The sequence below is a fragment of the Elgaria multicarinata genome, chromosome 8, assembly GCF_023053635.1.
Source record: "Elgaria multicarinata webbii isolate HBS135686 ecotype San Diego chromosome 8, rElgMul1.1.pri, whole genome shotgun sequence".
Lineage (NCBI taxonomy): Eukaryota > Metazoa > Chordata > Lepidosauria > Squamata > Anguidae > Elgaria > Elgaria multicarinata.
This window is the reverse complement of record NC_086178.1, coordinates 68,319,297-68,337,349: the sequence shown is the minus strand read 5'-3', so window position 1 is coordinate 68,337,349 and position 18,053 is coordinate 68,319,297. Positions and strand designations below refer to the sequence as shown.

The 18,053-nt window shown below is 37.8% G+C and overlaps 2 protein-coding genes across 2 annotated transcripts in view; one reads left to right on the top strand and one right to left on the bottom strand.

Moving 5' to 3' along the window:
- PDZD8 (PDZ domain containing 8) overlaps window positions 1-5,555 on the top strand; it is a 69,746-nt gene extending 64,191 nt beyond the window's left edge. Inside the window, exon 5 of the mRNA XM_063132707.1 lies at window positions 737-5,555. Within this exon, the coding sequence (XP_062988777.1) occupies window positions 737-3,057 (2,321 nt within the window). The 3' untranslated portion in view covers window positions 3,058-5,555. The remainder of the gene's footprint in view (window positions 1-736) is intronic.
- Window positions 5,556-10,343: 4,788 nt separating this feature from the next.
- Window positions 10,344-18,053, bottom strand: part of SLC18A2 (solute carrier family 18 member A2) — a 39,138-nt gene continuing 31,428 nt past the window's right edge. Inside the window, exons 13-15 of the mRNA XM_063132710.1 lie at window positions 14,278-14,397; window positions 13,085-13,218; window positions 10,344-10,507 (exon numbers count right to left, since the gene is read on the bottom strand). Coding sequence (XP_062988780.1) covers window positions 10,397-10,507; window positions 13,085-13,218; window positions 14,278-14,397 — 365 coding nt within the window. The 3' untranslated portion in view covers window positions 10,344-10,396. The remainder of the gene's footprint in view (window positions 10,508-13,084; window positions 13,219-14,277; window positions 14,398-18,053) is intronic.

Sequence of the window (18,053 nt, the reverse complement as noted above, 5' to 3'; positions counted from 1 at the left end):
ATAGATATTTTAGTGGAATAGAAGAACTTCCATGAATCTTTTCCTTTTTATCTAACCCTTGTTTTCCAATGCCCTTGTTTTACTTGGCTTTTGTTGCTTCAGTGCAATATTGCTTCCATGGCTACTGGTTCTTTCTCCTTGTTAGAGTAGTCACATATGTGACTTTTCCAACCCATAAAGCTTTTCTACACATGGTGTTCTTGTATATTAGTGAAATTTGTCTTATTTTTGTAAGATACTATCTGTGGAGTAGAAATAATGAAAAAAAATCCACTGTTCAATTTTTTGTTAATAATTATCATGGCTTCCTGCAAGAGCGATAGGTTTTAATGATTGTAATAGCCTCAATTCAGAAATGTTTTTCATGATTAGCTACTGACCAGGTGGTTTGCACTGTCACCATTGACAGGACCAATCATCTGTTTAGATGGATAGGGAACTGAATTTGAGCTCCTGCCTCCCCACCCTATGCAAGTTGTCTAGATTCAGTCTCCCATCTCCTACAAGAGGTAATTAGTGCTATCAGATCTCACCAGCAGTCATGTTCACCACTGTGCGTGCAGTTTTCAATTCAGTGTTGTAACCTGCATGTGCAGCCCTGAATGTGGGACATAGAGATCTGTTGCCAGGTACCCACATGCAGCACTCTGAGTTTAGATGTTTGTCATTGTTTTCATCCATTTTTATAATGTTCTTTCATTTTTGTTGACTCTTGGTTTGATTTGTTTTTTAACAGGAGTTAGAATTACATCAACAATACAGGTGCTAAAACTCATCAGACAAGCTGGTGAGAGAGTCATATTATACTATGAGAGACCTGTTGGCTCTAGCCTTGTACAGTTGGAAGACTCCTTGTTTCCAGATTATGACATACTTTGTTCAGCAACAGACACTGATAACAAAGAACTGGATTTAGAATTTGAAGACTTGGCAAATGAACTAAAATCAAATGAATTCAGAGATGATCCTTCAACGACAAGCCCCAAGCATACATCAGTGTCACTTACTGTTAAACAGCCTGGAAATCTATCACCAGTACAAAGTCGCAGGTTAAATTTAGTAAGTCAGCAGTCATCTACAAAGACACTTTTCAAAGAGGCAGCCAAACAAGTAGTTCCCAAAAATTCTGAAAATCTAGATGCAACTCAGCAAACAATCAAACAGTCACAGACAACTATAATTAAACCCCCTGTACCACCTAGGCCACAGCTTAAAGTGTCCCCACTTCCTAACGAAGTTCAAAATAAGTTAGAAACTGGTGACTTATCTTCTGAGAAACTAGACAGGCTGCCACTTCCTGCAAGTAATGGAGATAAAAGTTCAGAAAAGCTAACAAAAAATAGTGATGTGGGGGAAGAACCTTCAGGATCCAAACTAGTTGTAAACAAACTAGAACAGGCAAAGGAAACTTCAGATACTTCACAGAGTTCTAAATCATTTCTACTTATAAACAAACCAGTTGCAAGCAAAATAGAAATGGTAAAGGAACCTTCAGAGTCTTCACAGGTTCCTAAAACAACTACAAACAAACCAGTTGCAAGCAAATTAGAAATATCAAAGGAATCTTCAGAATTTTCACAATCCTCACAGAGTTCTAGGTCAACTATAGAAAACCATGATTCATGGGAATCACCAGAAATTCCTTACCATAATCGATTAGGTAAATGGGCAAGGACAAAGGCTTCTTCCTACATATTTGAAGTAGGAAAAGAACATAAGTACCTAAATGTTGCCATTTGGTGTAGAGACCCTTTCAAACTAGGTGGTCTACTCTGCTTAGGATATGAAAGCATAAAACTTGAAGAAATAGCTTTAGATTGTATAGTTACATCCTCCATGGAATACATTAGACAATTTAGATTAAATCCTCCTGCACCTAAAGCTACTGTAAGTAGAACTGCATTGCGTACTTTGACCTCACACAAGGGTTTCAATGAAAAGTTTTGTTATGGTGATATTACTATACATTTTAAATATTTAAAAGAGGGTGAACCAGAAGACTCAAGTTTTCTGCTGGAAAAAGAAAAAGAATATATTTCAGAAGAAGCATCAGCTCCCATTTTTCCAAAAGAGGATCCTTATTTTGGACAAATTATTTACACTGAAAACAAGCATAATTTTCAAGACACTCAGTTTCAGAATCCAACTTGGTGTGACTATTGCAAAAAGAAAGTTTGGACAAAAGCAGCATCACAGTGTGTGGTTTGTGCATATGTTTGCCACAAAAAATGTCAAGAAAAATGTCTAACTGACGCGCCATTTTGTTTAGGAGCCACAAGACGTCTTGAACGAGTCCTAGGCTCTTTTAAATTAGAAAGCCAAGATACTCAGTCCGCAACGTCTCGTGTTGATTCCGAATTGAAAGCTGCAAACAAAACAACAGGTTTAACAAGACACATCATCAATACAAGCACTCGATTTTTAAATCTTCGTCAAGTCCCAAAAGTTCGTGTTAGTGAGCAAGGATCTGAAGCAGCAGAACCTTCACCAAAGCACACACCACATGCTTCTGATAATGAAGGTAGTGATAATGAAGGTGGTCCAAGTAGCCCGTCAAAGAATACAGGGATAAAGTTAGCAAGAAAAGAGGGAGGTCTTGATGACAGTGTCTTCATTGCTGTTAAAGAAATTGGCCGAGACCTCTATAGAAGTTTGCCTACGGAGGAAAGAATCCAGAAATTAGAGGTTATGTTGGAAAAACTGCAAAATGAAATAGACCAAGAACTGGAGAACAATAACTCTATAATTAGAGAAAAGCATGAAACAACCGATACAAAGAAAAAAATGCTGCTGAATGCTGCACTGGCTAAATCAGGTGAACGACTGCAAGCCCTAACACTCCTTATGATTCATTATAAAGCGGGAATTGAAGATATAGAAGCTTTGGAAAATACTGCTTTAGACATGGAATCCAGAAAAGAGGATAATTACGACGATGACAACTTAACAGAAGAAATAGATAACGAAGATGAGAACGCTCTGGTGATGGCACCAGTACTTGAAAGACTACTAAAAGAAGAAGAAAGACTTGAAACACATGATGAATCAGTAGACTGATACTGCATTCATTTAGCCTTGAGAATGAACTGGGAAAATATTTTGCACTTAATCAAAACCACATCAGATACATCAAAATGTAATTAAACACTGGTACAATGTATACAAGCTGCTTCTCCAGTTTTTCTTTTAAAAGTTGTGTAACAGTATAGTTTTATTTCTCGGTACAGTACCACCATTTTTTTGTTGAAGAAGCTGGTCCAAATTGTGTGTTAAACAACATTTTTGGGTTTTATACTGGAAGATTATTTTTAATTTATTCTTTTTCTAAAATTTGATGTTAATATTGGGGGTGGGGAGGTTGGTTCCTTTTCATTATTCCGTTTTAAATATTTGAATACCATAGCAGCCATCGAGGGACTAGGTTCTGAAGATTTTGACTGTCTCATTATTTGGCTCTTTGATATATTTGTATGTGGGGAACAATGTTCAGAGGGTTTTTGGTTTTTTGCCAATCATGGATCATAGCCAATATTGTGGCTTCATTTTCAATTATTTAGTAAAGTTGTTATTACATATCAGGATGCTTGTTTTCCATAATTTTGTTCTTTCATGTATTTTGAAAAGTTAGTTCTATGCTTGAATACATTTTCTTGATTGGATTTAGTAGAACCATCAACAGGGATGAACTTCTAAAGCAAATCTAGATCAAAACTCTTGAAATGGCCCTCAGTAGGTGCTCATCTTCCCCGCCCCCCGCCTAAAAAACCATGGGCATTAAATTTTGCCTAAACGTAAGTTGTACCAAGGTTGCATAGCAATTTATTGGGAATGTGCCAGCAAAATATTTTTATGTTTATTTAAATATAGATGAAACCTTTATAGAACATATCACTCTATAATGTAATAATGCTTAAACACTTGTTAGAGAAATTGAGGTTGAGCTGTAGCCTTTTCTGTTTACTTAAGCATTGATTTTGCCACAAATCTATAACTTCAAAGATTTACTGTTTAAAACGATGACATTTAATAAGATTGCTAAAATGATTCACTTTCCACTGATTGGGATGCCATCACACACAGAAAAATGAGTTGGATGCTAAACTTTTTAATATAGCATGTAGTTTTTTCACTGGATCCTGAGCCCAACCAAAATTCAGATGAACTTGTCAGCTCTTTTCGAAAAGCCTCAGCTGATCTGATGTGGAAGATGTTATTTTGTGGGTTGAAATCTATGTCTTAAGGCTTCATTTTCCATGTGCATATTCATCATTTTAGCACTGTACCATATACTTTTGTAGAAATATTAAAACTAGCATATTTAACAGTGCAATTCTATACCTGCTTATTCAGAAGTAAGTCCCATTGAGTTCAGTAGGGCTTACTTCCAGGTAAGTGTGTACAGCCTTCATTATTATTACCTTGATTGGCAAGTAATCCCTAATATTGTGATGTAATTAATCTGCTTTGCTGCTGCTATGGGAGTGAACATCTCCTACTTCTTTTAATCTTTAAAATAATTTATTCTCACTGACCTGGTTTGCATGTAACGACAGCCCTGAATATGGGTTGTTGTTGAATTATGGGTTGTTTAATCATAGGTTATCATCACATGCGAATTCTGCACTATGGTTTAGCTCTTGAGTTGTTACCATGAACAACCCAGGTTTCACAACCCAGCAAACTATGGGTTCTCTTCCTGGGTTGTTTGTGGTTAGCAACTCATAGAGCATAGTGCAGAGTTTGTATGTAATGATAACCCATGATTTAACCACAACCCATGATTCAACAATTTATACTCAACCAATACTCTAGGTTGTCATTACATGTGAACCAGATCACTGTTTTAAAAAACTTAACCAAATAGTTGCTAAATTGAGAACACAATCCATACTAACAAGTGTTCAGTTCTATACTTGTGTAAGTTACGTGATTCTATTATGTAACTTATGCAGGTATTTCCCAAACTGAACCCAAAAATGTTCAGCATGGTGTTTAATGAATTCAGTCTCTCAACATTTATTTTCTGGGTTGCTTACCAGCAGAGCTGTTCTGGGAAAACTTTCAATTCATGTTTAGCTTGTGTCCAGGCATTGCCTTTAAACATTTGCTGATGAGGAAGCAGCTGCAGAAATAATGTAGACATTAGGTTTTCCAAAATAACATCTGATAAGTTTATCAGTTAATTAAATGGGCATGAAAAGTTGGGTATCAATATTATGATTGTATAATATAAATTAAATGTTGTGCAATATTCTAAATGTTGCGTGAGAATGGTGGCAAACTTGTATGGTAGTAACAAGGAAAACATACAAAAAATATAATAAACACTGATCTTGAGAAGCAAGCTGTATTAATACATTCCTATTATATTCTTTGCTTCTGTGCTTTACCATACATAGCTAAAAATAAATACCACTGAAAGCAAGAATATCTTCATGTAGTGGTATGTAACTACTTGACACTTGCACATATTTATGGAAATCTGCCTGAAATGATTGTCAGATATGATTTTATCCTGAAAACAAGCTTTAATAAAACTTTTTTATAAATTTTCAGTTTCTCTGTCACAAGCTGTTAATGTGTATAGGATATTTCCAATACATAGCTGAAGTGTGATCTTTTCATCCCATGCAGACAAAGGTATGTGTAAGGCATGTTCTAAAGCAATAGCTTCTAAAATGTCTATATTCAGTGAACACTTTCAGTGGTAGAGAATATGCTTTGCCTGAAAATACTCACAGGTTCATTCTTTAATACCTTCAGGTAGAGTTGAGAAACACTTCTGTCTGAAACCCCTGGGAACCACTACCAGTCAATGTTGAAATGTCTTTAACTCCTATCAGCTCCAAACAGCATAACCTATTGTCTGAGATAATGGGAATTGTAGTCCAAAATATCTGGAGGCAACAAGTTAGGAAAGCTGTTGTAGGCAATATAAGGCAGCTTTCTATGTTCCTTTCCAGAGGGGCCTTCTAAGGAGCTTCCGCATGTCCACCACAGGAACTCGGCATATTACAGAGGATTCAAGAATGTGTTCTAGATAGCATGCTAATTTCTCCTGTTTGTTGGGCCTCACTGACGTTTTGTGTAAACTGAGGCCTTATCCCAGGGTTGTACCGGGGTCGTCCCTGCCTGCTCCTGGGACCCCCTGTATGTAATTTACATGAACAGGGATGACTCCGGGACAATCCCAGGATAAACCTTAGGTCTAGTTAAGGCCTGAAACTTAGCCCAAAAGCATACTTCCTGTGGCTGCATGTTCCTAGGGAGGATGAATACTGGTAAGTAAATGTTTTTCAAGGACCCTTGTTCACCATTATTGATCTCTTGCTTGAGAACCCCTTGGCAAGTCTCAGTGGAACTCATTTGAAAATCAGTTCTGAACACTAACTCCAGGGTAATTTAACAAATTTATCTATATGTAAATGTGTTGGTCCTTGCGATTTCTCAATTCTGTTTCAGGTTGGCTTTTAATTAGCAGAGTCTTATACATACTGGGTAATGCAAGTTCTTAAGCTTGAACAGGGGTTTAGTACCAAAAGGTTTGGTATTGCTTCACAATTCCATATAAGCAGATCTGCAATTCTTGTGATGTCGGATTGGGCCAGTTCACATGACAGTCCATCATGGGTTAATTTACCTGCAAGGAGCTGCTGTATGTGCCAGCTGCCATTATGAATATGCAAGTCCTGGCTAGTTGTAATGGCATGGCATGGCATGTGAACCTGGCCGACAGGTTGAGAGTTAACCCTTATATAACCCTAAAACAAGGCCACAGGTTTTGCAAGGTTTGTTTAATCATCAAATAACCCTTGCCATCAGGTTCAGATGATTCGATAACCCCTGGCAAGCCCTGGCTGGGGCTTGCATATTCATAATAGAGAACAGCATGTGCCATGGTGCCATGAAAGTTAATTAACCCAATGTGAGCTATTGTGTTGTCCCATCAGGTTAGTGTCTGTTAGACCAATACTCCTTATGTGAAACCTGTTACTTCGACACATGCATATCAGGGTGAAAAAGACAGAGGCAGCCACAATCACATACAAAATTATATGCTTTTTCATTTAAAGGGAAGATTTCAGTGATGATGCTCTCTTGTTACAAGACATGCCTAAGGCATGTAGGTGCCTAAAAACATTTTTGAGAAATTAAATCTTTATACATACACATTTTCAGATTAACTTTTGAAAGATATGTCACCACTATGGTATTTGCCTTGCTTTGAAGTCCTCATACCACAATATTGAAGGCTACATTTACGATTGCTCTCATTAGTACCATCTCCCTTGGGACAAGTATAAGAAATACTTGAAATAGTGGTTACTGGCCTTTGGATTCATACTTGGTTCCTTTCAAAAACATTCAAAAACATAAAACACCAAACCAAAGCAGTGCCTGTTTTTTTTGGGGGGGAAGCGTCTATGTACAAAGAAAATCATATCAATAATGACAAACACTTAAAAATATAAATAATAGTTTGTGGAAAGAACTGTATAATTGAATAAAACAATATCCTGAACTTTACAGGCCAACCATGTTAAAAAATACGCTGCGCCAGAACCAAAATACAAAGGGTTGGATTCCATTTGCAGAAGGTCCTTCCACCTGACTTTTGGGGATCCACCGACCCCACAGCTCACCCATTCAGCATGGTGACTTGACTCTGTGCAGCATTTTCAGGGAGCAGGGAAGTACACTTCCATCAGTGCAGTTGATCCAGCATGAATCGATCTAACATGCATTCTGTTGAATTCCTGTGAGCATGTGGCACTTCATCCTATGCATACGTCATTGAAATAAATGAAGGTTGCGCACATATGCACAAGATAGGTTGTATTCTTATGGGCCCCATGTGTCAAGAATTAGAATGGACTCAAGTATATTGACTGCTTAATTTACATAGCATTATAGGCATCATTTTGTTTATAATGATGATCATAATCAGGTCATAATCAGGTGCCAGTGTGCCAACTAACAGAAACTTTAACCACTTATTTGGTAGTTAACCCCACTAATTTCAGTAATGTGTCTGCAGCTGAATTCTGTATTACTATTAGACATAGTAGTTTTGTATCTAGGGTTCCATTGCAGCCAAAGAAACATCCTCTGCAAAATACATGGATCAGAGGAGTGACTCTTCTATTTTCAGTCACTGTACCCCTCCCCCCACCGCGTTCCATGACACAAGTGTTTTTGCATTATAGGAATGGAGCTGTTCAGTTAATCCTTACGAATGTGAAGGCAATGGGGCAGAACAGAAAATATCCTGTTCTCTCTTCCCTGCCTCTTAAAAACTGCTTCTATGAATGAGTGTGAATTGCAATAATTTCCCCTGAACTTTAGCAGGGTCATGAACTTTCACAGCAACGGTGCAATGGGATGATGAATCATAGCCTTATTTTTTCCCAGTGAAAAACTATGAGCCTTCCTATTATTTTATATATGAACTGCAGCAAACATCAAATTGTTAGCTTTTATTTTTTTAGGACATCATAACATTCCAAGTTCTTTTTTCTGCATAATTATCAACAAACAAGAACAGATCATCTACAGCATTTCATACCTTGACCAAAATATATATACTGGGCTGGATCCAGGATCTTCCTTCCATAAATGAAAAGGCTCTGCTCACAAAAGGTGATTCTACCCAACCCACACTTTACAAAACTATGTAAACAGGGTGTCTGCTTTAAGACATAAACCATCTGCTGATACACGAAAGAAGGCACAGAGATCATGTTTTTTCCAAACAACATAACATATATACAACACTCCATAAATATTTGATATGAATTAGAATTAGTTGGATTTTTATTTTCACAATTAAGGGCATAATCCATCTTCCTATAAGCTCAGCTTTATACTACTTTAATAGGGCTCAATAGGTTGCAGTGTTGGCCATTTATTTACAACATACATGCCTCCCATAGTTCAATCTACTCAGTCCTCTCCTCTCCAAAGCCCTGTCCTGTACTTTACTCTCTCCACAGCAGAGGTGGACAGAAAGTAGACCTCCAGATGTTTGAGACATCAACTTCCAGCATTCCTAACCACTGGCCATGCTGGCAGGGGCTTCTGGAACTGGTCCAAAATATCTGGAGATCCACCTTCTACCTCCCCCTGCTCTAGAGCAGGAATAAGTTGGGATGGGGGCTATTTCACTGCATTCTACTCATGTCCAAGCACCAGCCACAAGTAAAGGAGGCTGCATTTGACTGCAAAGCTAATGGATACCTTAATTTGTCTTGTTTGCAGAAACAAAAATGTCTATTGGGAGATGTTAAAAAGATAGTTATATCTTGCAACTCTATTAATTAAAAAACTAAGTTTTAAGCGGTACCAAAATACCATTCCAAAATAAAGCCTTTAAACATCAGAGTTTCTTTTTCTCCTGTACTAACGTCTTTTATGATCTTGGATATATTCACATGTAAGGAAGTTCAAACGTTGGCCAGTCTGCTTCTAGTATAGTATAAACTGGCACATACTTGTCTGAGCCATCTTAGGTTGCATTTAGAGAAGGGTTTGTCCCCATACATCCAAAAACGGTGTAAGGAGAAGTGTAAAGTAAAGTATCTGGTTTTCCCTATGCAATGAGGATTTAATACATGGTTTGCAGCCCTAGTAACACCTGCTTGAAACACCAGATGGTGGACTCTTCATCAATATTGGAGGGTACCAACTTTAATCAGAGTTGCACAAATAAGAGCTGAGATGCATTAAATATAACATACAGCATTTTTGGGTGCAATGCCTGCTATTGGTTCATAAACACCCATACTAGTGCCAGCTAAAGATGAACCAATAAGGAGTTCTATCAAACTCGTCCTTCACAAAAGCACATTTTGTTTTAAAATGAAGTTTTTCCTCTATTAACAAATTTTGCTTACTGAAAGTTGCATCTTTGATAACTATGGTGAGCTTGCATTAAAGTTTATGGTTTCAAGCAAAATTATTTGACAAGTACAAGTGTTTTATAGTCATTGCTTAATATACTATCAGGCAATTTATCATTGTTTCAGGCACTCATTGCTGCTGATGAGTAAAATGAAACATCTGGAATAGTAAGGGAAATATTTGTGAATGATCATTTTAAAGGCATAGATCTGCATTTAGATTTACATATGTACTCTAATCAGTTAATCAAAAATATAGTGCTTAATATTAAATACACAAAGATTCAACACTATAACAAACTCCTATAAAAACATATTCTTCCTTTTATAAGGCAGTGCTTCATAATCATGGGCAATAAATAAATAAATAAATATACCTTTGGTTTTTTTGGAACTATTTCACTATTAAAAGTACAATACATCTAAAACTTTTTGATGGGATGTTTCACAGGAAACACTGTTGTATACATCAAACTACTTGATATGGCTTTTAGACATTACTCATCACTTTCTGATTCTTCTTCATCATCACCTATTGGATGTGACTCAATGTTGTTCTGTGTATACATTTTGGTTTTAAAGTGACAGTTATGGTCCATAAGTATTGCCTACAAAAGAACACAGCTATGCATTAATATATATATATATAAGCATTTTATTGCTGTCTGCAACAAAAGGCTCTTACTTTTAGATATGGGCCAGGATCAAAGAACTTCAAAGCGTACACTGGGGCTTCCCTGGGGATTTTCTCACTATTCTGTCACTCAGGATGTTCCCTTAGGTTTGGGGCACAGTTTGTTAGGCAGTATGAGGGACTGTTAGGGAAGGAAGTAGTCTCAAACTCCTTTCTAGATAAGCTCCCACCAACAAACTTTTACTTTAGTCAGTCGCAACCCACATCAGGAAAAAATCTAATAATGTATTATGTACAACCTATTCGACCATTTGAAAATTACATCCTTGTGTTGTAAATACAACCTCAGATGAACAACAACACATGACATATGTGTCATGATTTATTTAACAGAAATAAAGCCAAAATGGAGAAGTCATGTGTGAAAAAGTAAGTACACCTTATGATTCAATAGCTTGTAGAACCACCTTTAGCAGCAATAACTTGAAGTAATCGTTTTCTGTGTGACTTTATCAGTCTCTCACATCGTTGTGGAGGAATTTTGGCCCACTCTTCTTTACAACATTGCTTCACTTCATTGAGGTTTGAGGGCATTTGTTTATGCACAGCTCTCTTAAGGTCCCGCCACAGAATTTCAATCGGGTTGAGGTCTGGACTTTGACTGGGCCATTGCAACCCCTTGATTCTTTTCTTTTTCAGCCATTCTGTTGTAGATTTGCTGGTGTGCTTGGGATCATTGTTCTGTTGCATGACCCAATTTCGGCCAAGCTTTAGCTGTCGGACAGATGGCCTCACATTTGACTCTCGAATACTTTGGTATACAGAGGAGTTCATGGTCGACTCAATGGCTGCAAAACAAGCCCAAATCATCATCCCTCCACCACCGTGCTTGACAGTTGGTATGGGGTCTTTGTGCTGATATGCTGTGTTTGGTTTTCGCTGTGCATTATGGCCAAACATCTCCACTTTGGTCTTGTCTGTCCAAAGGACATTTTTCCAGAAGTCTTGTGGTTTGTTCAGATGCAACTTTGCAAACCTAAGCTGTGCTGCCACATACTCTTAAGAGAGAAGAGGCTTTCTCCTGGCAACCCTTCCAAACAAACCATACTTGTTCAGTCTTTTTCTAATTGTACTGTCATGAACTTTAACATTTAACATGCTCACTGAGGCCTGTAGAGTCTGAGATGTAACTCTTGGGTTTTTTGCAATTTCTCTGAGCATTGCACGGTCTGACCTTGGGGTGATTTTGCTGGGACGTCCTCTCCTGGGAAGATTGGCAACAGTCTTGAATGTTTTCCACTTTTGAGTCATCTTTCTCACTGTACAATGATGGACTTTAAATTGTTTGGAAATGGCCTTCTAACCCTTCCTGGATTGATGGGCAGCAGCAATTGCTTCTCTAAGGTCATTGCTGATGTCTTTACTCCTTTGCATTGTGTTAACACACACCTGAATGCTCCAGACCAGCAAACTGAAAAAACTTTGGCTTCTATAGAGGTCATACTTGCTGATGAGCAATTAATCACGGGCATTTGATTAGCAGCACCTGTCTGCTACTTAGCAGACACATGGCTTCACCATTTTGGCTTTATTTCTGTTAAATAAATCATGACACGGTGTAATATGTCATGTGTTGTTGTTCATCTGAGGTTGTATTTACCTAATTTTTAGACCTGCTAAGGAACAGATGATTGTTATTATGTCCTGATATGTAAAATCATACAATTCCAAGAGGGTGTACTTTCTTTTTCACACGACTGTATGGTCCAATCTGGCTTGCTATTCCTCAATTTTTAGTCTTCCCTCTGTACGGTCAAGCATTCCATTTCTTTTATGTCACAGATGAAGCTAGGATCTTATACAGGTCTAAATCTTACAGAATCTTCTCTTATGAGCAGATGCAGTTAGTCCATTAGGACGAATGGGGCAGAGGCCCACTTGTAATTCCCACCTACAAACTCCCAACTTCCCAGACCAATATCATATGCAACAATTAAACCTTTTTTTAACCTCTCTGCTGCTGGGTTTTCTTTTTAATCACTGCCAGTGGCAGGAACACCTGCTTCATACTCCTTTCTGATTTATGCATGCTAAAGAATCAAAGCCACTGCACACACGTTCCTTGCACCTCTGTTTTTTTCAGGCACCAGGTGGGACATTGGGAGTTCCAACCTTCATGGCTGCCATATATGGACATGCTCAGCCACTCTGCTAAGGGAAGAGGGTTGAGTCAGCATTCCAGAACAGAAAGCCACATGTGTTCAGGGCCTTGGATCATGGTGGAGAGACAAGTGTCCCACCACCTCAACTTTTAGTGTGTGAAATTATTCTATCTCAAATTGATTTGACAGAACTAAACTGCACAGTAGCGTGCACCTGATCCTCTGCACGTTCTTTACCTTAATGTAAGCATGCAGCTTCCCAAGCTGGATTGGGACCAATGTACATAGCTAGGGGAGGTTTAAAACTCCCACCCAATCCATTTTGCCACAGAAGTGAAGACACATTAGTCGTGCATCAAATCCAGAGAAGAAAGAAGAATTGTGCTTACCATTTTTTCTTCCTTGGCAGGTGGACTGCGCAGAAACAAGCACAGAGGAGCAAAGAGGATGTCAATAATTCCTATAATGGTCATGAGCCATGGGAACCCAATTGCCTTTGCAATGGCACCACCAACAGATGGACCTTTGGAAATACAAATTGTTTTTCAAAAGGCTGAGGGCACACAAAAGAAAGAGACCTGGCCTAAAACATTGTGTGAGCAGAATTAAAATACGCTTAAAAACGTGTGTAGACATAAATTACTGATAAAATGTGGCCTTTGAAGTCAATGGAAACACTGCCATTTCAATATACATTTTTTAAAAAACTGAATTCTAGTACAAAGTCCTTGTTTCATCACTAAGCAAACAGGTTGACAAAGGTTTCCATAACTTCAGGAACTGAGAGGAAAGAAAGGCAGGGTGTGTTTTTTCTGAAGCTTTACCTCAGAAAACCACAACAGCATGATTGCGACCTCTTTCTAATTGAGCTAATGTTGTCAAAGAGAGAAACTCAGACATTTCTTGCTTTCTTCTCCAACCTTAACCATATCTATGTGCATCTTCTGTGGAGCAGGCACATTATTTCTGTACCTTGTCAGGCAGTTGCCGTTACTAACTACTGCTCCAAGGCCTTTATAATTTATTTAATTTAATTTCTATACCACCCAATAGCTGAAGTTTTCTGGTTACAAATCAAAACCATAAAATACTAGGGATGTATGAGAATTTAGCTCCTGTTCAAAAATCATGAAACCATATCTCATTCACAAACATGAACACAAATGTGAGCAGGAAAGTAATTATTGGGAATTTTTCACACATTCCTAAGCTTGTGTTCGTATTTGAAAGTGCACACTTGCGCAAGTTCACACTTGAAAAAATGTGCATTTTCCTGCAACATTTTCATGCTTTAGTGAATGGGGAAGGGGGAGTGTGCATTTGGGGTGCAGGCTTAGGAAAGTGCACATTTTTCATGTTGGACAATTTTCACATTTCCTGTTCAGAAGAAAATGGGAGAACTTTGATGGACTTGAACATTGCTCGTTCTCCCATTCCTACAAAATACAAGATAAAATAATAGTTAAAACAACACTAGATAAAAACGGAGTAAAACTAACAGTAGAGGATAAAAAGGGCGCAAAGATCTGAAAGGATCAACTTACCTGGAAGTAAGCCCCACTGAATTCAAGTAAACCCTTACCTAAAGCAAATCCCATGCAAAATGCAACATCTGCAATGGCATAAACACTCCCATAGACTGAAACATGACGCAGATCAACAAGGTAACCCATAATAGGCATCATTGAAGAATCAACCATCCCTGATTATAAAGCAGAAAAAAGTGTTTAAGAAATAAGTTAAATATACTCTTTCCACATTTTGTAATACAACCTAAAAGCAAACATACAGAATGAACTGGTAATACTGAACTAATTGTTCATTTTTATGATAAATATATTCTGTTCAGATTAATTTACAGTGTCAGAGGGATTTTGATTTCAAGAAGGTGCTATTATCCTAAACTGTAGGAATATTATAAGTGTCCGCTATTTGGCCTCTGAATTTGCGGACAGCAAACTGTCTTGGAATGCAGGGGCCAGAGGGCAACTGACTCTTAATCTTGTTTAGTCTGTTTAGGAAAACAGGCTTATGAATTGACCTCTAATCAACCATAAAACATGTCCTGATAAACTCCAGGTCAAGCACTTTATTATCAACGGTGCAGACTAACTCAGCAAACAGAGGGGATTAAAGATGTGAATTCATGGTACAAGCAAGGTGATCAAAGGAGTTTCGGCTGAGAGGGAGGGGGAAGAAGGAGGAGAGATCTTCCTACTTAAACTCTGTGTATGCTCAATAAACTTCTCTCAAGTGGCTCTGGTCGCTTCGAGTCACTTCAACTATCAACCCTCAGATGTGTCTGTGAGTATTACTACACTAAACTTTCCATGGGCATTTAAAATAAGTCAGTTTGAGCATAAGCATGGTAGGCCATAGTTTACACATCCAGTCTTCTGCTGTTGATAACTATGATAATTTCCAATGTAATCCTAGTTCAACTCATGCTGTAGCTAGCAAATTGCCCACCAGACATCTATGGACAGTTTTTACGAATACTTTAAGGCTTCAGTCCTATTCACTCTTACATGAAAGTAAGTCCCTCTGAACTCAATGGGACTTACTTCTGAGTAGGTATATATAGCTTTACACAATAAAAGTAACTAATAATATAACAAATGGTCTCAATGAAATTTCATACCCAATCAATCCCTTATGCAACATTCTTCCAATAAATCTAGGTGGCGATTTTTGCTGATTCCTTTTTCCCTCTGCAGCCCTCAGCACCACCATACACATTGTTCTGGTGGGGCCCTCAACCCTCCAAAGCAAAGTTTTTTAGGGGGCATAGGGTGCTGTAGGGCAAAACTCCCCTTTCCCTCTTCCCTCCATGGCATCATCCAATATGCGGCATTCCACTATGCACAGTGCTGGATCCAGCCTATATTCTTTGAAGCTTGTCTGTAATGAGTATTGAAGAGATCCTGAGAATCCTATTTTAGCAGGATGTCCTTTCTGATCTTTTAATTTAACAATACATCAAATGTAATTAATGTTTGGAACACATCAATATTCCACTATATCACATGTATATAACACATAATTTGCAAGTATTGTAAGAAACAGACATCTCTTAAAACAAATGTTTGCCTTATATCATGGAGTGCAACAAATCTGCCATCTTCAGTGAAATTACAGACACACTATAATCTACCAATAGATCAAAAGTCCTTCTCTTGCAATTTGAAATCTAATACTGAATATGATAGAATTATTCTTCATAATTTATCTCAGAAATTTATCTTGATTAAATGCATTGCAAATTTCATTTCTATAAGATTTTGGTCTCTACAGTCAAGCTGCTAATTGCTGATCTTCCTCCTTGTGTTCCACAATCCATTGTGCATGCGCACACACACACACACACACACACACACACACACACACACACACAAATACTGTTCCCTCTATCCTATGCTGCCACACATGTTAATACTTTGTGATGTTAGTTACTCCCAATCCACCCCCTGTAGTGTATCTTGTTCTATCACATTACTCTGCTTCTGCGAATGGGTTGTCCCATAATTCCAAATGAATTTATTAAATTAAGATTGTATACCATTCAATATTTTTGTGAAACAAACAGGGACAGGGACAAAATAAAAATTTGGGCATTATCTTTACTTTTACAGTGGCAATTGTTTCTGTCCATAACAACTTGCCATGAGCCCATTTCCTCACATCTTTCTGTTATGTTGTTTCTTCTAGGTCAAGATTACCAGTTATCAGACTTGAAATCTCATTAAAAAGCAATATACCCAAATAATGGACACCATTATTCCATCATTCCATCTAGATCCAGTTTGTTTCTCCAATATCAATCTTAAATTGTTCATCAATATTTATACCCCTAAACTGGTAGATTAATTATATACCCTGCTATGATGCTGAATTCATATAATAAATTCATTAAATAGCTAGGCAATATTTCAGTGTAGACAAAGATACCTCTAGCATAGCTCTCACATGTCACCTTCCACTTTAAAATGTTGTATACTAAAGCAGGTTACAAAGACAACAGTTCTGTGGAGGATCTATCAGAGAAATTATACCTACTTCGTATGTATTGCCAGAACCTCACATAGTATGCATTACTGCCATGTATTCATGCCTGAGAGCATGAATGCTTGTGCTAGGTTTAAAACAGGTAATTGTGTGGTAGCGTTGATGTTTTCTTTGTAATTAAAATAAAACCACGAGGTGATTTATCAAAATATTACCCTGCATGGTATTCACTGTGTCAAAATGTCAGCATGTAATTTCTACATCTAATGAAAGCCTTTGTGTTTTTACAGAATGCCAGCTGAATATCTAATTAGTACACCATCTGTCAACTCCTATACTATATAATAAAAACATTTGTTTAATTTTACTGTAGTCAACACACTCTAAACACTCTAGCTTGACATAGGATGGGAAGGTTTATATATCTTGTCTTGGAACACAGCTTGGTGATTTGCTCTTTTGTACATTCCAAGCAATATAAAACATTGGTTTTTGAAAGGAAGCAACAATAGGGAATGTATATAAAAGCTACTTTGCATTATTTCCAAAGGTTTTTTTTAAGTGTTGTGTCACCAAAGCCAGTTTTCCACATATAGCAATGGTTCATGCCCACTGCTGAATGCAAGATGTGCTAGATAATTGGTACACTCTTCTTTGATGATGATGATCACCTGTTAGCAGTGCACACAAGCAGGCCCAATTCAGAAATGATCTCCACATGCACAGTCTGGGGAGCTTGCCCTGGATTTTAAAAGACATACATAGCACTCTTTCATGTTCAGAGTTCAGTTGGGAAAACCTGCTCACTGGCCTTACTGGCAGGGGTGACATGCTGAAACATAATCATTAAAATTTAGAATACAAAGCAGTGTATCTGCGAGGCAACCCACAGGTTCATTGAGCCCTTTTCCCATCGTCACCCACGAAAGGCATGTGCATAACTCCCCAATGTACATCCAGAAGGCCCACTCCTCCCCAGGGTCATGTACATAGGTAGTCTGGGTGCAACTGCAGATATAGGTGGATGGTTCATGCCCCACATTTTGCCATTGACCTCAGCAGAGTCCAGTTTGATCAAGTTCAAACCAACAAAACCCTACCCATTGTTAGTTACTTTACTGATCTACTATGGCCATTGGCTGATGTAGTTGTGATAGCAACTAAATCTATACAGTGGTATTTACAAATATATATTAAAGTGCAGATTCTGTATAGCTATATCAGAGATCTAAATCTATACCGCTGTACGTACAAATATATATTAAAGTTCAGATTCTGTATAGCTATGTCAGTACAACATATAACTTTGCAGCTACACTTTTTTCCTTTAAATCAAATTTCCAGCTACACAGG